The sequence below is a fragment of the Durio zibethinus genome, chromosome 18, assembly GCF_047325235.1.
Source record: "Durio zibethinus cultivar Kanyao isolate XHJ-2024 chromosome 18, ASM4732523v1, whole genome shotgun sequence".
Taxonomy (NCBI): domain Eukaryota; kingdom Viridiplantae; phylum Streptophyta; class Magnoliopsida; order Malvales; family Malvaceae; genus Durio; species Durio zibethinus.
Window position 1 is genome coordinate 2,047,605 of NC_143179.1, and position 20,651 is coordinate 2,068,255.

The following is a 20,651-nucleotide window of genomic DNA, read 5'->3' on the forward strand; positions in this document are numbered from 1 at the left end:
AAAAAATAAAAACAAAAAAAAGATTTAAAATAAACCAAATTCAGGTGTTTTGTGGGTACATTCATTGATGTTTTCTTATAAAATCATCTAATTAAAAAATAAAAAATAAAAAATATTTTTTAATTAATAGTATCAAATGGACCCATCCTAAAATTTTTAAAAATAAAATTTATTATTATTAAAAATAGAGAGAATATTAACAAAAGAAAAGAGAAAAAAACGAAAAAAAAAAAATTAACAAAACATCATATCTCTTTCTAAACAAATTTTTTATTTTACTTTTTTTTTAATTTTAACTTTCATCCCAAAATCTATACAATCTCCTTCAAAAATTAAATAATGTTATTTTATGTCCTAAAAAGGACACATGTTGCATTAAGAATCTATTGTAGTAAAAAAAGAATTAAACTTAAATTAATTTATGAAATTTAAAAATTTAACTGTCAAAGTAATCTTTTTAATAAATTATATTTCATGATGATTTGGCTCAGTGTCTTTGCTTGGGTTCTGAATGTTTGAGTAAGGTAGATAACTCAACTCATTTTCGATGAATTTTAACTCGATCTGATATTATAAAATCATTTTTTTTTATTAAATCAAATTTTGAGTCGAGTTAAGTATTGTTAAAAAAAAAATTGATGTCGAGTAAGATTTGAGTTTTAGATAAACTCGATTCGATTTAATCCGATATTTATATAAAAATTAATTTTTTAATTTATATATATTTATATAATTATATATTTAAATATTTTTATTTAAAAAATATTTTATATTTTAAAAAATAATATTTTATTAATTTCAGATTGAGTACGATTTATACAATATCGAATCGAGTATAAAAAAAATAAAAAATTTTTGAATCAAATCAAATTTAAATTTAATAGATATAAAATCATATTAAATTTAAGATGAATAAAAATTTATTTCGATCCGATTCTTGTTAACCCTACGATTGAGGCTTTTGCGTTATCTCTGACCAAATAATACAGGTAAGAGATGGGCTTCAACCAAAAATAAAAGGGAAGAATGAAGCAAAGTCGTACAGGCTCTGACTTGTAAGCTGATGTTTTAATCACTTCATCATAAAAGGGATGAGAACTCATAGCATATTCTAATTCCTGAAACTTGATTCCATTGACGTCAACGCCACTTAAAAACCAACTATTGGATAAAAAAAAATCTACTAACTATGTAATTTTATAAAGCAATTAAAAACAACTTGCATTTATAAAAGAAACCATAATTTTATATTTTACTGCTAATATTTTGGCTCAATGATGATATATGTCTAACTTAAAATATTAGTTCGGAATCTTTTTTTGTCACACTATTAAATTAATAAAAATTATTTAAATTATCTTATAATAAAAAAATGATTAATTTTTTTAATAATCAAAATTATATATATATATCAAATATAAAATAAAATATTAATCACTCTTATCATATTTATAATTCTATTTAATAAACATTTTTATTACAATAATAAAAAATATCGAATATTTAACTCGATAATAATGAATTTTTGACTTAGAGAATTAATTTTGAATCTTCTTTCTCAAATTAATAATAATAATAATAGTAACTGTCACATGTATATATATATATATATATGTATATGTATATATATAAAGAGAGGCAAAGCTAAGTGAGGAAAAGACTAATTGTATTTAGCATGTTCTTGGGACAACGAATGCTTCTTAGATGTTATTTATGCTGTCATTATTTTGTATGTAATGTCTATAAAGCAATGTGAATTAAATTTTCATTTGTTTTAAGGAAAAAAGCTCATTCAATTTTTTTGGCCTAAAACCTTTGATTATAAGCCAGCGATAATTCCTTCCATTTAAAAAAAAAAAAAAGCAAAAAATAACAAAAAATGTGATCATCTCTTTTATCCCACATCTCTAAGATAGAAGAGCGCTTTTGCCTTAATAAAACAAAGGTCTACTTTGATTGGTCACCAAACCACGAGACGAAGTGAATGGGTTAAGATTGACTCTTTGTAGGTGGTCAAACCCAGGAAAGTCCCCGGGCTATTTTCTGCAGAGATGCGGACTCGGGAACGAGTAATCTTTGAGTCGAAGAGGTGTGTGCTTCTCGCTTAATGCGAGAGCGGGCTGAGACAAGTGTGGAGCTCTGACCTCTTCGCCGAAGCAATTTAGCCGAATAGCACAGTTATTCACTTGGTCTCTCGTAGACTAACTGAACGGGGCTTACGATCTCGTGGTTACTTCTTTTGACAAATAATGATTAAAAAAACTATGAATTCCTTATTTTCCAATTTTCTTTTCCTAATTATTATTTTTATGCATACATGATACTCTTTTCTAATGAATACACGATTAATGTACAAATTGGATGAAAATGGGGAACACTTTGGAGAAAATGAACCATGCTTTTGGTTTTTTCTTTTTTTTGGTTACAAACTCAATGTCATGATTCTAGAAATAAGTCATTAATCTAACATCATCAACTGTATATTTAAATCAATTTCGGAATATAAATGTCTAAATCACTTTAAATTTGTAAAATAATTATTTTGATAAAATCTTAAAATATAAAAAATCAAAATAAATAATACCTCATATATTGATATGAATCGTGATATTCATCCAATACTTTACAAGCACCGTAACCCATTAGCAGCCCTACTCACTTTAGCGCCAGGAATCGGCTAGTTTCAAATGCCAAGAATATTTTGGAGGAAAATGATAGACCGACAATTATGGCCGCAAACAAAGATTGGCTTAGGAAAATTTCTGGTTGGACTTCTCATGATCTGTGCAGGACATATTACGTGACTAGAAGAAAAGTTGGTGCTTAGAAGCAGTAAAGGCCTCTCATTTTTATGTGGCTTTAGTTTTTGAGGACGGACTTGTGATGAGATTTGGTCAGTCTATCCCTTGCTACAATTTCAATGTCAATGTCAATTAAGGCAGTCGAAAATAATAGCAGCAAAACTATTGGCAGGGAAAGCGAAGGGAAGCAAAACACTGCAAAGCCGAAACCAGACAGGAGACTAATTAAACCTTTGTTCAATCATCCACCTAATTTCCCTTATACTTCATTTGTTGTATAACGTTCCAAATGAAATAGTTTCAGATCGATATAAGAATAAAATAATGCAAGAAAATGGTTTTGATAAAAATGAACCAATTTATTTGAAATAGTTAGCAAGGTTCAGTTTGCCAATTCTTAGCACTCTTCTGACAACTTTAGCGGGGAGCAGGAAAGGGAGAGGCAGACATTTACAACATGAACTCATTTCTCGATTACAAAACCAAAAAAATCACTGAACAGTTAGGATGGGGAAAAATTGATTTGATCTTATACAGCAACTGGGGTAGCCTCATCCAGGGCAACAACACCTGGAAGCTCCTTCCCTTCCAACAATTCCAAACTGGCACCACCACCAGTTGAAATGTGGCTCATTGCACTAGCAACTCCTACTTTTTCTACAGCAGCAACAGAGTCTCCACCTCCAATAATGGTTGTCACTCCCTTCTCACTAAGTTCTGCTAGCTTCTTTGCAATAGCCTACAAGCAGAAAGCAATCTTTAACTCCCATCCACTTACACAAGAACGAAAAAAAAAAAAAAAAAGGAAAAGCAGTCATCTCATAACCCTGCCACTTCCCTAGAGATTGAGAGAGATTGAAAGCATATTAATTAAAGGTTGGCAACTTCTAAGCACGAATCTCGAACGACTATTTCAATTAGGGTTAGTAAATGCAAGTTTTAATTTACAAAGGTAATTGGAGGAAGGCATTGCTTCAGCTAGTTTGGCCTGGAAAGCAAGTGGATATGAGCGTGTACTGTATCCAACTAGTAGAAAAGGGATACTTTAATTCCATGCCTGCAGGAACCATCAAGCGCTAAAGCATACCTCTGTCCCAGTCGCAAACTTGTCAAATTCAAACACTCCCATTGGTCCATTCCAGATGATGGTTTGGGTAGTATCCAAAACTTTATTGAATGTTTTAATAGAATCTGGTCCAATATCCAATCCCATCCAGCCATCAGGGATGGCAGATGCAGGCACAATCTGTAAGAAGCAAAATTTGTTTTCATTCCTCGCTCATAAGAGCATTAAAAAGACAAGGGGATAAAAGGTAATACAAGAACAGTTTATTTACAAGTCGCTATGATTACTTGGGCTTTCTTTTTGCATGGATTGCACTGCAAACTTTGCAAGGGGGTAGATAGTAGAAACAAACCTGGCTGTTTGCATCAGGGGCGAACTTGTCTGAAACAACCACATCAGTGGGTAATAAAAGAGACACTCCTTTTGCCTTGGCCTTTGCAAGGAGTGATGTTGCAAGGTCAAGTTTATCGTCTTCTACCAGGGATGAACCAACTGATAGACCTTGTGCCTTGTAAAACGTGAAAATCATACCACCACCAAGAAGGAGAATGTCACATTTCTCAAGGAGTGATTCAATAACTCCAATCTTGGAAGAGACCTTTGAACCACCCACAATGGCAGCAAATGGCCTTTTTGGGCTTGAAACTGCACTAACAAGGTAGTCCAGTTCCTGAAATCAGATACGAAAAGCAAATGAATATAATCAGAAGTTAAAAAATAACAAAGTAACAATAATAATAAATAAATAAGAACCTCATAGTAGTTTTAAAGCAATGTCTGAATCAACCAATGACAAATTTACTTGAAAGCATGTCTATTTGAACACAGCAATTGAAGATTAACCAAGTTTCTCCAACAACTTCATCAGTAAATAAGAATGCTCAAATCCTACCTTCTGTAAAAGGAAACCAGCAACTGATGGCTTCAAGAATTTTGTAACACCCTCAGTTGATGCATGGGCCCGGTGTGCAGTCCCAAATGCATCATTAACAAAGAGATCAGCTAAGGAGGCAAGCTTCTTTGCAAATTCAGGTTCATTCTTTTCCTCCTCCTTGTAAAATCTAACATTCTCAAGAAGAAGAACACCGCCTTCAGGAAGTGAAGCAACTAACTTTTCTACTTCTGGACCAATGCAGTTATCAGCCTTAACAACCTGTTCAGTTAATGGGAGTTATAGTCATATAATAGATACACTACAATCTTGTAATAGGAAAAAGTTTAAGGCTTTTGTTTCCACAAAAATGATAACCTGAATGCCAAGTAGTTCAGAGAGCCGGGGTACAAGAGGAGCCAAGCTGAATTTTGGAGTGACACTCTTTGGCCGCCCCTGAAAATTCAATGAACCATTACATCAGTTCTTACAGCTCAAGCCCAAAGGTTAAGTAATCACTACTCAGCACAAAGTAGGATGATATGCCAAAATGTTTATGTGGAAAACTAAACACAAGCATATAATGACCACTATAAGTTTGCTTCGAATCTGATGCTGCAGTATCATGGTGAATGCATACATCATGGACCAACAGCTTATATGCTTAGCACAAAGACGATCATAGCATCAGAAGTACACAAGAAAAGAAATAGAGCTGAAACAGAAACTTCATTAAAAACACAGTCTTTAGATAAACTATGGTTCACTAAAACTGTAAGGCTTAAAGCATAGTTTAGCCATCAAACTTTTTCAACATATGTACTTAGGCCATTGAACTTTTATTCGGTTCAATGAAACCTTGAAACTTTTATTTTCATCCAACTATATTATTGAGCTATGATAATTGATTCAATTATGACAATTAGCCATTAAATAACATAAAACTCAACAATAAAAGAATCATACTAGTTGTTAAGGTAATTGACTAGAGAAGAATCAACTTACCAAGTGGCTAGAGAGAATGACTTTAGCTCCATTTTGAATCAAATGCTTGATGGTGGGAATAGCAGCACGGACCCTGGTGTCATCTGTAATGTTCTGGTTATCATCCAATGGAACATTGAAGTCAACCCTCACAAACGCTTTCTTCCCTTTCAAATCAGATCCAGTCAAGTCCCCAACACTCTTCTTCGCCATCGAAACAACCCCTCTCAACCCTTTTCCTTTGAATGATCGAACTTTGGAGGAGACATGGAGGGAAAGCAATGAGTCCCCAGAAGCAGCAGCGGAGAAGCCTAGGCTCTGGAGGGGAGAGGTGGATTTGTGGTGGAGGCGCGTGGGGGGTATGCGAATGAGGGATGCAGAAGTGCGCGTGGCGGAGGAAGGGGTAGTGGAGGCGGTGGTTTTGAGGAGTGAAAAAGTGGTGGAAGTACTGGCGGAAGCCATTGTAATAGAAAAAATGAAGACTCAAGGAGAGAAAAAGAGACGTAAGGCTTAGTTTTGAGATTTGTTGGTGGAGAGGCAAGACGACAGAACTGGGTGGCAAAGGGTGTTTATGTAAGTACAGGAAGGAATGAGGGACGATGTCGAAGAGAAGAGCAAAGGGGGAATTGATTGGACGTGAGTGTGGGAAAATCAGATTTTTCTTTTCTTTTCTTACCGTTGAGGAGAGGTTGAAGATGCTCAATGCTTTTGAGATTTGCCCACACTTCCCTCTTTGTTCTCCTTTGGACGCTGCTTATTCTTCCCATTCTTTCTTTGTTCTCCACTTGAGATTTTTTTTTTCTTGTTTGTAAATTTGTAATTTCTACTCTATCATCAGTTGATTAGTTCAGCCTGATTGGCTTTTAAAGCAAAAGGAAAAAAATATATATATTTGTATTTGAAAAAAAATACAAAAATAGATGCAACTTGGTCATGGAAGTGTTAAGGCATTGTCACGAAAATACATTGAATCAATTGATCGAATCATTTTTTTTTTTCAAGTCAAGAGTGTTTTTAGTATTTTTGGATTTATTTTTTTTCCAATAATTTTAAAGATATATTTGTTTACATCAATTATACATTTAAAATTTTATTTTCGAAGTTTTTTTTTTTTATAAAAAAAGATTTTGTCTTCCTGTTAATTGGATTAATTTATACATATATATATATATATATCAACCGAATCACATAAATTAATGGTCTATATAATCCTATAAATATCATGATCATTTAAAAATTCAATTGATCAACTTTTCAATTCAATAGATTTTGATAAAATTTTTTGAATCAATTAAAATAATTTTTTGGTTAAATCTTTTTATCTATAATTTTTTATATGGGGCAAGATCAAATTCTTTTTTTTTAAATTATAAATATATAAAATTTACAATTATAATTAAGTATTATATTTATATAATCAAATGACTAATCAACTATTATAATAATCAACTAATAAACTTAAAATTTGTTTTCAACTTTTTGATCTAGAGATTAAGAATGGTTAAAGGACATATAAGGTGAGAGTTCAAATCCTATCATCCCATCCCTTATCTTTCGTAAAAAATTAATAAACTAAAATTTAATTAAACAACTAAACCAGCTAAGTAAAACTTAAACACTTCAAGAAGATTCTTATTTTCTTGACTATTGATTAAAACTTTAACTAGTTAGTCAAAATATTTTTTTTGCTATCTTTTTTTCATAATTAATATGCATTTAATTCTATTACTTTCAAAGAAAAAGTTGGGATTAAATCAATTGATTGAACCAATTGAGGTAGTGACACCTTCAGTTCCATCATTGATCTAATTTTTAAATCATTCCATGGGTTGAAAAGTAATCCTAAGTCAATCTTAAACTAAATAAATCCAAACTCGACCTCATAGGTAAAACCGAAGATTTCTTTATTAACACATAATATATTTTAATATCTAAAAGCATTAAAATAATATAAATATTTGATTTTGGCTACTAATATTTTATTTCTTTAAATTTCCCTTAAATTATAAAAGTTGATAATAAATCAGAATATGTAATAAGGTTGTTTCAATGAATATTATTTTACGAAATAACTATTTATGAAACAAGTCTTCCATAGAATAACCATACAAGGAACAACTCTATCATGGAACAACAGCTTCACAGAACAAATTTTCACAAAACAACTATCTTTGGAACAACTTCTTCAATGAACAACACCAATACTTTTACTAAAATCTCTTTCATCAAAAGTTATTTCACTAAGAGTTATTTTATAAAAGATGCTTCATCAAATGTTATTTCATTAAAAAAAAGTGAAATAACCTTGGAATATGACAGGATTTTTAGGTTAACTTCACTATTAGGATGTTTCAAAAAGTTTGGTTTGGTGGATCAGATATAAAGATAGTTAAGAGATCTTTTTTTAATTTTTCTTTAAAGTATGAGTGTTTCTCATTTATTTTAAAATAAATAATGAACTTCTATATTTACCATACCTATCACCAAAAACTTATTAAACTCTTATTAGATAATGCATTAATACCTTTTGTAACATCAATTTCACCATTATTTCTATTCAATACTCAAGATATGTAAATCTAATTCTTGGAACCTATAAATAGGTAACTCCACTGGGGAGAAGTGATTGAATTAAGTAAAACATTTTTCGACCTTGCTTTGCCTAAAAAATAAAGGATTATATTGGAAACCAAAATGCTCAGATCCCTACTTATATTCAAGAACTAATAAAGATGATTTAAACTTATTAGGATATGATGCAAAAGTCGGAGGAGATTATCTTTCAACTTACATTTTTCAATGCCACAACCTCTCAAGCTCAAATTGTTACTGATGAGAATGGAAACACTTTTAATTGAATTATCCCTTATGCGAATGACAATGATGAAAAACACTTCAGATATGCCTAATCCTAATGCTAATGAAAATCTTGGTATGAATAACACCTTAACTATTGGTACTTTATCATGACTTTTCTTCTGATCATAACTCAAGTTTTTGTTACAAATAAGATTTTTAGAAATTGAGCCTTTTTTTTTTAAATTTGATTTTAAGCTATTTTATCCTACTAGAGTGGCTACTAAACCATAACCTAAGGATTACACTAGTATTAAATTCAACAATTAAATGGCAAGACAGGGGATGTTTATGAGCATCATGAAGTTCATGAAAACTTTTGAAATTTCTAGATTAGATGATGATTTAAAGTTGAAAGAATTCTTTACGTCTTTATTGAAAGGGTGTACACTCGATTTGTTAATCTTACACTTGTTTTCATTGAATCTTAGAGTTAGATATGTAGAATGTTTGGAGAAAAGTTTTTCTCTACTTAAAAGAAAGTTACTCTAATTAACTTGGGAAAAAAACATCAGAAGTCAAAGGAAGATATGATGGAATACATGCAACATTTTAGGGAAAGAATGTTAGACATCCAACATTCGCATAATGAGAAAAAATTGGTGAAAGTGTGTATCCATGGAGTGTTTGATAAATATAGGGTTCACTTAGAGAATTTGCCTTTTGCAACCTTTGTTATTTTGGTTAAAGTTGCGAGAAAAAATAACAAGATGATTCTTAGGCAATGAGGAGTTAACTATTTCACCAGAATGAATACTCTTACAATAAATGCAATAGACAAAAGGACCTCTTCGTCTTAACATGTACCCTAAAAGAGATAACCAAAGAAAAAAAACAAGATAATGATATTAATTGCCCACCATTCTCAGTTCCAATAGACAAAATAAAAGTACTTCTTCAAGAATGAATTAGAGATAAAAATGTGAACTTACCATATGTTCCACGGTTACTAATAGCAAAAGAAAAGTATAACCCAGGATATTATGATTATCATCAAACAGTTAGTCATCTACTTGTTGAATGAAGAAACCTTTGCAAGATATTCCATTAAAAAGAAGTGTTAATTAGGAACAATGGAGTTTTGAATAATCCATTCTCAACTCACATAATTTCAAAAAGCATGCGAATATAATCATTCATGCTTATCATAGTAGAAGTTTAACCGGTTAGTTTTTGTCATCTCTAATTATGGTTAGTTCAAACATGTTCTCATTTGTTATACAAAGTTGATAAATCAAATTGGTTATTGTGTTGAATTCAACATTTATGCTTTGAATTAAATTAATCTCTCGGTATTAAGTTAAAAAAAATTATCTTCTTAATACATAGTAGAGTTTAATCTCTTTCTTTTTAAGTTGAGAATTTACCTCCCTAGTATGAAATTGAAAATCACTTCTTGGTCATAGCTTTATAACTCATTCTTTGGTTGCTACTCTATTATTGATATTTACTATTAAATAAAACTTCTTAATACCAAGTGAAGAATTATCTATCTCTCATAAATTGTGAATCAATATTTGATTATAGCTTTATCTTTCATTCTTTGGTCACAACTTCATTGTTATCAAGTGAATTCTTTTAATGCTAGGTTGAGAATTATTTGTTTATAAATTAAGTAATGAGAAATAAATTTTATTTCAGACATAGCTTTATCACTTATATTTTGGTTGTATTTCACTTTTTCATAGCTGTAACTTTATTGTTTATAGTTTGGCTATATTTTGCTAACTATATTCCAACCGTAGTTTTATCATTCATATTTTGATTGAAACTTATTGTGTATGCTTACAAATCATACATTGACTGCAACTTTAATGCTTTTTTTAAAAGATTGAATTAATCTCCTGAACATTGAGTTAAAAGATACTCATTCTATAATGTAAAGTTGAGAAAAATTCTCCTTAGTTGCATACATACCATATTCTTATATTGATAGAAAAACAATTACTAGTAATGGAGAAATGAAGAAAAAAAATGTCAATATCATAAGAAAAAGTGTTAAACCAAAATGAAGAAAGTTTCAAAGCAAGAAAAATGTTGAAATAAAGAAGTAACAAAGAAAAATCTAGCTAATTATGTAACTCTATGGAGAAGATTTAGTGCTACTAAACTGAGAAATAGCTTTCAACTTCTTTCATAATTCAGTCGATGATCTCTTTACGATTTAATTCTTTTTGAAATAAGGTAATATCTTTTGTAATCTTTTCCAATTTTGCTTTTACATTAGTTTTTTCAGCTCTAACAAAAAGAAAAATTTTGACTTTGGACGTACGTATGTCAACACATCCAGGCTTAAATTTAGCTTTCAATGCATCGTCCATAAACTACAACATCAATTGTAATTTTTTTGAAGAAATATTAAACCATGGAGCATCTACAAAATATAGATATTCCAAAATTCATATTTTTTTCTAATAAATGACTATAAGTACTTCATATATTGTGATAGAATAAAAAAATCATGAAAATCCACTCTGATTAGAACATTACCAAAATCTGTTTCAAGAATATTAGAAGCACTAATAGCATCCTTCTGTCTCGATTATGTTTAAACAGTTTGATGTTATGCATTGAACAATATCACCAACAACTTAGTTCACTTTCAAGAGAGCAATTTTATCACTACGAATATCATTGACAAACTCATTAAAAAAACATCAGCATCACTATCAATTAAGGATCCAAAATTCTCTACTTAGGCATTCTCAACATTAGCTTTAGTATCATCTTTTTCAACATCATCAGTAGCATTAGGAAATTATTCACTACCAATCTCAATATCATATTCACCATCATAAGTTTTTTTGCCATCATTAATAATAAATCTTTCATTTTGAGTAGGTTTCTCTTACAAAAGTAAAGTAATAAGATAAAATATATATATATATATATATCTTTATATAAAAAAAAAAAGATTGAAGAACAAGAAAAAAAAAAAGAAACATGAATAGCATACTTTATAAGAAGACACACATTTCTCTTTGATTAACATGAAGCATGAAAAATAGTAATACCAGTGATTTTTTCATCTATTTAATCCTCACTTGCTTTTCTTTTTTCCTTGGACGAAACACGTATCAAGCATAAAGATATATTACTTTAAGCAAAATTGAAAATTATGTGATATTTTTTAGATTTAGGTAATGGTGTGCAAAAGGTTTCCTAATTAAAAATACACTCATCCTAATAAGTAAGCAATCTAGGACTACAATAGTTAATTCTGTCAAATGTTGGCGTCATATAACATCTAACTTTTTATGTTTTTTTTTTAATTTCATTAAAAAGAAACTCAGAAACACAAGAAGGGAAATTCTCATCCAAAGGTATAAGAGGAGCACGTGGATTCATTTGATCATACACAAATTGACATGCAACTCTACACAATGAATATATTTCAACTGAACATGATTTTCTATTAATACCAATAATAATACTCACAATCATAGAAGGTAACATATATAATTGATCTTGAAACATAACTTAATTTTTTGCTTGCTTAATGTTTAACAATAAGGTTGGCACAGAGTACCATAATAGGAATTAGGATCACCATATCCATTTTTCATTTGCAAGTATAGGCATCATATAAATTTCTTAGCTTTATCTAATACTTTAAGAACATTTTTCTTTGTAATCTAATTATACCATGTCCAAGTTGTATAGTTACTTTTAACGAGAAGGCCAGAATAAAAAGTTGCAATTGCAAGATACATATTAGGTATTAAAGCACAAGCATTGCCTATAAAGACATTTGAATGGATAAAATATCAATATATGTTAGAATCTTATACTGATCAGCTGATGTTTTAGTCTTGGTGAGATATATGTCCAACTGTCTAGAAAGAGATTGTGAATAGAAAAGAGTTAATGAGAAACACATACCTTTAGCAATTTTAATAGCTATAATAATATAGGGTTGGAATAATTGCATCATTTGGACATATTGGAAATACATGTCGAGCTAACCACATAATCAATAATGCTTCCAATTCATACTTGGAATCAAGATATTTATGAGAATTGTTTTGACCATCTTTAGGTTTGAACTTGTAAAAAAGTAGACAACCTCATTAGAGAATTTAATTGCCTTTGATTTCTCCCTTTAACATTTGAGCAAATCGCAAAAGAAGCTATAAACTTTCTCCTCTTTTTCAGATAATTCAATAGCATAAATATTGTGTTTCTTAAAACAAGAAAGCTCAAAAGAATACATACATCTTCAAGAGTGAAGTAAACTCTATGCAAGTAATAATCTTTGTGTGAGAAAAAGTACTACATCTGATAAGAATAACACGCCACATATCCATTCTATGTTCTTTACAAATACAAAGTTTGGAAATGACTTGTACAAAATCAAGCACTCCTACTAAAGATAAAGCTTTTATATAAATAGGTTTTCTAATTACCTTATTTACCCAATCCTCCCAACCTTGAACAAATTGTGAATTCAAACTAGACTTAAAAATATAAAGTGAAAATTCTCAACGCTCAAATTTAAACTTCAAAATAGATGAGCCAGTAAAATAAACTCTAGAAGTCGATGCTTTATAACCAATATTTTGCCAAAAGTAACCAGTAGGAAGATCTAGACAAGAAGTAATTTTTCTCCCACATACTTGTTCCCAAATATTATCTTTTCCTCTTTTTCTAATAATTTGATCCGACCAATCTTTAGAAACGAGAGGAAGTGCACAACTTTTTCATAAATGAATATGTATTTTTTTTTATCAAAAAGAGCTTCTGGTACAAAACCTCTAGAATAATTTTCCTCTTTCTAATAAGAACTTAGCGATATGTGAAGGTTGGCCATAATTGATTCTTGATGTTGAGAATGAAAAATACCTACAAGAAATCAACAATAAAATTCAAATAAGTTTCTATTCATAAGCACACTTAACAATACCTATCTTTATTATTTTTCTACTCTATATCTTTTAAACAAAGTAAAAAATCAAATAAAACTTTGTGGATAGATAGGGAGAGATTATAAATCTTATTGGGCTTTGAAATTGTTAATCTTAGTTTTTTGGTGTTTGAGTTCTTAGAGAATTCCATTTTTTTTTCTACACATGCAAACAAATTACCTCAACTTTTTTGCAATAACAAATGTGTTAAATTACATATTTTAGTTAAACTTAAAAAATTGTAAAAGTTTCTTCTTTTTTTTTTTGGTTTAATTTTTTTTAGTGGATATTACAAATTGATTGGATCAAAGCTACCAAAATTTCACATAAAAAAAGTTTGGATCCAAGGGAAATTAAGAAAATTAAATTAGGTTAATAGTATTGGATAAGAAAAAGAAGAGAAGGGTTAACAAATTTCACGTAATAAAAGTTTAGAAGAATATGTGTCATGCCACATAGGATTTGCCATCAATTTAGATGGTTCAATAGACAAAAGGACCACATTAACACACATTTGAGCACTTAATGACTCAATTAAAACATTTCAAAGTTTAGGGATCAATATAAAATTTGGTCCAAAGTTTAGGGATCATGCATGCTATTAACTTTTTTATATTCAACCTAAAAATCAATAATGAAATGGCATAAGGACAAATATTGAGTGGTTCCACCTTTGATAGTTTGGTAGGATGAGTTGGTTTCTATAGGATGAGTTGGTTTCGATTGTTCATTAATGTAAAAATAATCTACTTTCATTAAATGATTTATAAGATAATAGAAAAGAAAAGGTTTTGAATACTATTTGAAATTTAGAAGAACTATGTGAAACTAGTAAATAGTTAGAAAAAAATCGAGCCTACTTACAAAAAATGGAAATTGAGGCATTTTACTCAACCCACGATCATCGGTGCAATCTAACTTCCACCTTGTAAACACATTAGGAATTCAGCTTATAAACCCCAATGCAATTCTTAAGCCTTGCAATTAGAGTTAAAAAAAATTCATGTTTTTTATTTTGTCAAAACATTTGCAAGTGACTAAAGTTAAAAATGTAAAAATAATTTCTTTTATGATAATTTTATAACTTTATGTTAGGAAAATTTTTAGATCTAAAGAACAAAGTAATCTTTTTGCCCATTAGAGACTGTCAACGATATTTTTTACTTTTAAATCAAGCTGACATATCAGATCGACTTAATTTTACAGGTCCACGTCAGCTTGATTATCTCAATAGTCTATATAATAGGTCCCTCTAAATACTGACTTGTCATTTCAAAGTGGACAATCAATGCCTAGGTCAACTCTATTGGCTAGGTCATCTTGAAAACCTAGGATTGATCTCAGGCAATCTAAATTGCTTATGTTCCTTTTTTTTACAAATATAAATAGGATTATTTAAGTACCATTTTATCATCTTACTTTTTTATATTTTCCTTACTTTCTCCTTTTTTATTATTATCTTCTGTCAATTTTTAACTTTAACATTAGAGCACAAATATTGGAATCACTACCAACTTTTGGTTTTAATTGCTTTTTTTATTTTTTTATTGATTTTAAGGATTTACCGCTCAAAAAAAAAATCTGACACATACACTTTACATTTCCTTTCTGATAATTATTATATTTTATGATATCAAACAATAAAACTTTGTATTATATTCTATGATGTCATCAGCTCATCATACTATTACATGACATGCCACATAATTGGCAACTTGCAAAGCCCAAAGAGGAAGCACACAGGAAGCTTCCCAACCGCGTAAATAGGAGAATCCTGCCTTCCATTTACGCGATTACTGCATCTTTAAATACGATAATCATGTCGTGAGTGCGAAGCAGGAAATCAAGGACGCGTTCCCCACACAGCCATCCAAACCAAAGATGCGTTTCCGATAAAGCCATGAGGTATTTATTTACTTATTTATCCAAAAAAAAATGGTGTTTGTTTACTTTTATTTATGGTTTTTTATTTTATTTTATCCTTGTTAATTGTTATGAATATTGATTCAAATTATTAATATATAAAAATCAATTATTATTATTAAGTGGGTCTAACCAAAATAAGATTCATTATTCCTTTTTTTTGTTTTGTTTTTAATTCTTTTTGGAACATCTTCAACGTTGGTTCCGTCCAATAATAATACAAATTCTCTTTATGTTCTATTTCCCCTATTTATTTTTGAAAAGAAAAATATAAAAGAAAGAAGCCGATTAAGTTTTTGTGGCCATGGCCTTGCTGGACTAGATATGAACGATCGTTGTCAGATCTAGCCATTTGCGTTGGACCCGGTGTTGCCGAAGGCAGATAAAGAAGTTAGGAGAAGGTGAGGGGCACAAAACAATGAAAAAATTTGGTACTAGAAAAAGATAATTAATACATAATTCCAAAACCAAAAGGGGAATTCTTGTCCTTTTGCTGTATATTAGTTTATATACTATAAATTCATATGTTTGTATAAATAAAATTAATTTTACAAATTTTCAAAAAAAATAATTTTTTTTTTATGTTTTAATGTGAAACAAATAAAAATATAGTAGAGATTGAGAGAGAAAAAAAAAATTGAAGAAGAAAACAAAAAATATAAAGATTTTCAGTCCCCAATTCATTGATTTCAAGTATCATTATTTTATTATATTATATTCAACTAATTTATTTTTATTTTTACATATTTATGGAATACCACCCCTTTTGTCCTTTTTCTGCTCCAAGTTCATTTTATAGTTTTAGTATTATTATTTGGACAAATTGCCGGTTGTATACTTTTTGCTCAACCGATGAAAAATTTTATTCATATGAAGTAGATGACTCCAATTATGATGGTAACGAGATCGAGTTTTTGTTTATCTCGAATCTAATTCAATTATATATATATATATATATAATACTTGATTTGATCTATTTTTTTAATTTTTTTCATATTCGAATCTAACTTGATATTATATAAAATTATAATCAATCTGATTTAAAATTAATAAAATATTATTTTTTAAATATAAACATAAAATTAATTAATTGATTAAAAATAAGATTTTTTATATATATCAGGTTGGGTAAGATTGGTTTTATATAAAACTCGATCCCGATTTGTCGTTTCTATCACCTTATATTCAATTTTTTTTAAAAAAAATTGATCTTAAAAAATCAAATCGGATCAAAATCCGTTGGATACGGTCAAACTACTTTTTCTAACCACAACTACAATGTTCCAAAGAAGAAATACACACCAATTCCCAAAGGAGCTATAAACAAGTACATAGAACACTTGAAGCATAAACCTGATCCAAGAGATAATCTATTTATAGATAATTTATGTTAATTTTTTTCACCAATCTTATACTAAAATAAAATTTCAATTACATAAAAAAATAAAAATACCAAAATAAAATTTTGAGTTGGATGCAAATTATATACAAAGGTGAATTTATAGGGGCAGCCCCAAAATTTTGATACTACCATATCACAGTACTGTTTGGCTTCCCTTTTAAAAATTTTCTGCTTTATCGAATATTAAAAAATATTAATCTTATGTCGAATGGATTGAGCTCAAGTGGAAAAATAAAAAAGTCAAGTCAATTTGATTTGGGGCGGTAAAACCCTAGCCTAATTAATCCTTTCCAAACTTATTGCTATTGGAAAGAGGCAACTTTTTTTTTTTTTTTTTTTTTACATTTCAAACAATCAAAGCGAAAAAGGGTATTGGATGGATATCTTAACAATCACAAAGAGGAATACTAAAGTTTGAATTGCTATAGTAGAGATTTCCAAGAGTAGATCGTTCATCTACGTTCTTAGAATTAGCGTTGAATCTGGTTGAGTTTGGATAATGATTTTTAATCTCAATCTCAACTTTGGCGAATGGAGAATATGATTATTATATTGATAAATTATATAATTTTATTTAATTTCAACTTTTTGATATATTTGGAATAATTTAATCTTTATATGAAATAGTTTCTACTAATATTTTTAATAATAAAAAATATTATTATTAATCCATCCACTTTTATTAAGAGTAAATTTAAAAATAATTAATAACAGTATTAGAATTTTACATTTTACTTGGATGACCTAATCATTTGGTGATGACCTAAAATTTTAAAATATATGGATTGATTTTTTGACTGCATGACGTATCAGTTAAAAAAAAATTATATTTACTTTAATTAAATAATAATTAATATTTTTTAGATTTAAAATTTAACATTAAAAAATTCAAAAATTGAAGTTGGGATAGAAGAGGAACCAAATACAAATTTAAAACATTATATCACACTTGTTGGGTTTTATATTTAAGTATTAAACTCATAAATTCATAGGTTATTTAAATATGCGTGAAAACGTATGAAATATGTGATATTTGATGTACTTGAATTGTTGTTGTTTTAGATTTTAAAGAGGAAGCGTCCGACAACAATGGAGATAAACGCTAGGATGAGACGGTTGAGAGCAGAGATGGCGGAGATAAGTAACGAACAAAAATCAATTAGAGAGGCACAAAATCAAATACGAGAAAAATGTGAAGCCAATAAATTGAAACTTGAACAAATCCAGATGGAAGCAAAGTGCTTAAGACGGGTTTCACGACAATCTAAACCGCCTCACGCTCATGTTTCAAATCATACAAGCAAGAGAGAACCGTGATTTTGCCACACAAGAGCGCCTCACTCAGAATCTCCGGTCGGTCTCTTCATATTTTTCTTTAATTTTTTTTTCTCAACAAATGAAGTTTTATTATTTTATTACTAATATTATCTACAATTTTTTTTTTATACTTAAAGGTCCAAAATATTTGACATATATTTTTGTACATCTAAAGTTACTTAATTGAATTATGTCATTAAAATTAAGAGTTCCAACAATCTATTAACAGAAAATTTTAAAAAATTTTTTAGAAGCAATTTGTAATTAAAAAATCATTTATAAAATCTTATATATTTTATATTTTAAATTATTTTAAATAGTTATTTTTAAAACAAATTAACTAAAAAGTAAGGAAAATGAAGAAGGAGAAAATAGAAAATGAGACAAATAAGAATATACCAAAAAAATTCATATTTCTCATTTTGTTTCTATAATTTTTTCTTTCTCATACTCTCTTTCTTGTGCTAAATAACCTAATATATTTTTACCCAATAAAAAATTAATTCACTAAATATATAGCTGTTAATTTTTTGTGAAATTATTCTAAATTAAAATATTTTATAAAAAAAAGGAAAATAGAAAAATAAAAAATGGCATGGAAAAAATGAAAATAAAAAACAAATAGTCCAAAAATCTAGCATTTGAAAAATTCTGCCTCAAGTCCATTAGGACTGAAAAATAAATATAGTAAATTACCAACCATTTAACAAAAAATTTGATAATATATATGTATGTATGTATTTTTTTATATTGGTTTCATTTTATTGCAGTAAGTTGATGGCCAAAACCAAAGAAGAAAGTTAGTGTAGCTGCAAAATGTTGAGGCTATATGGTGAATGCCAAACCATGGGAGGAAATGAAAGTTCGAAAACCTCCATAAATCATTGTTATCAGGGTCACTCGCTTTATCACTCCACTATAAGTTATCTTTAATGAATTTTGTATATTAATTTTTATCAAGTTACATATTTATCTTGTATCTATTATGTATTTCAATTTAAGTTTTTATTTATCTTGTTCAACATATCAATTTACACTTCGTATTATAAATATCATTCAATACATCTTCCTTTCAATTCTATTCTATTCTTATGAAAACTGTTTTATAGACCAGCTTGCAATGAGTTCAGCAACTTACCAGCTTGCAATGAGAGCTGCAACTTTTAAAATAGATAAACTTATATAATAGATCTTTGTACTTAGTTAAATAATAGAATTAGTGGGGGTTTGGATTCTACCACAAATTTAGTGCGATGCAATTGAGCTCATAACGACAACTCCATTGAAGTTTATTCAGCATAAATTTTTTTATGAAAATTTTTTTGATCGTAACTATAGTAACTTTTTTTTTTCAATCATAGCTACAGTATTTTTTATTACTATTTTTAATTTCACTAGAATCAATCTCACTGTCTATCTAAATGGATCCTTTGTCCCTCTATCTTAATATGCTCAAATTGGAACCTTATACTTCAATTAATCATTGAATTTAGTCAAATTGTTAACAATTTAAAATTTTTCCCTTTAAAATTGATGACATGACATTTTGACTTTTATGACATGGCATTTTTTTCTTACGTGGTCATTAACTTTGCTTACGTGTAAAGTTTACATGGTCAAAGATGACGATGTAGCAAAATTTTTTAACATGTGATCATTTTTCCACTCTAACTTTTCTCAAATTATACAATTCGTCTTTGTACTTTTGTTAAATGGTGGAATTAATCCTTCTACTTTAATATGTGTTCAAATTTGATCCCTATACATAAATTAATTATCAAATTTAAGATTTGACCTAAAATAACATATAAAAACATAAATTATTAATTCGATATTGATATTTTTTTTTCATATTTAGATAAATTTTTTGGATTTTGAATTATTAATTGGACTTAATTTAACAAATTGGGTTAATCTCACATTAGATTATAAGCTCAACATAAATTGAATTATATCTTTTCTTTATCTTTTATTTATTTATTTATTTTGATATTGATATTTTTTGTTGATTTCTATTTTCATTTTTTTGAAATATAAAAAATAAAAAATAGATAAAAATAAAAAACTTTAAAAATGACAAAAATATAAAAGTTAGATTAAGAAACCCATAATCAATAAACCCAACAAGTTCAGATACACAACCAACAATAGAAGCAATTCTAGACATTTCATTGTGCCGAGAAATTTTTTAGATATTAAATGGGTTTCAAATTTTGTTTTGACATTGGGTTCTAAAATCGTTATTGGATCAATTAGGTTTTAATTGTAAAATTGGATTTTAAGTCCAAATATAAAGCCCTAAAAGTATTTTATTTATTATTTATTATTTTCTTTATTTATTTTTATTGTTTAGTTGTTGAAAGTCAAGAAGTCAAAGTAAAGAGAAAGCCAAAAAAAAAAAAAATCAAAAACTGGAAATTGAAAAAATAAGGAAAATATGAAAATTTTTTTGGAAAGATTGATTTGGGACAATTTTGAGAATTCAATAACAATTGTCAAGATAATGCAACAAAAACAAAGACAACCA

General features: G+C 28.6%; 1 protein-coding gene, 1 long non-coding RNA gene and 1 other non-coding gene across 3 annotated transcripts; 2 read left to right on the forward strand and 1 right to left on the reverse strand.

Annotated features, from left to right (window-relative positions):
• Positions 1-1,965: 1,965 nt before the first annotated feature.
• On the forward strand, positions 1,966-2,232 carry LOC149513601 (RNase MRP). The gene has a single exon (XR_016330164.1).
• A 907-nt stretch (positions 2,233-3,139) lies between these two features.
• LOC111298932 (phosphoglycerate kinase, chloroplastic-like) lies at positions 3,140-6,558 on the reverse strand. Its single transcript, XM_022893699.2, has 6 exons — positions 5,744-6,558; positions 5,117-5,194; positions 4,760-5,020; positions 4,220-4,537; positions 3,889-4,047; positions 3,140-3,540 (listed from the first exon to the last, which is right to left on the reverse strand). The coding sequence occupies exons 1-6, from the start codon at positions 6,182-6,184 to the stop codon at positions 3,331-3,333; spliced, it is 1,467 nt and encodes a 488-aa protein (XP_022749434.2). The 5' UTR covers positions 6,185-6,558; the 3' UTR covers positions 3,140-3,330.
• An 8,717-nt stretch (positions 6,559-15,275) lies between these two features.
• LOC111300242 (uncharacterized) lies at positions 15,276-19,200 on the forward strand. Its single transcript, XR_002691417.2, has 3 exons — positions 15,276-15,387; positions 17,870-18,160; positions 18,895-19,200. It is a non-coding gene; the product is annotated as an uncharacterized LOC111300242 (long non-coding RNA).
• Positions 19,201-20,651: the final 1,451 nt, after the last annotated feature.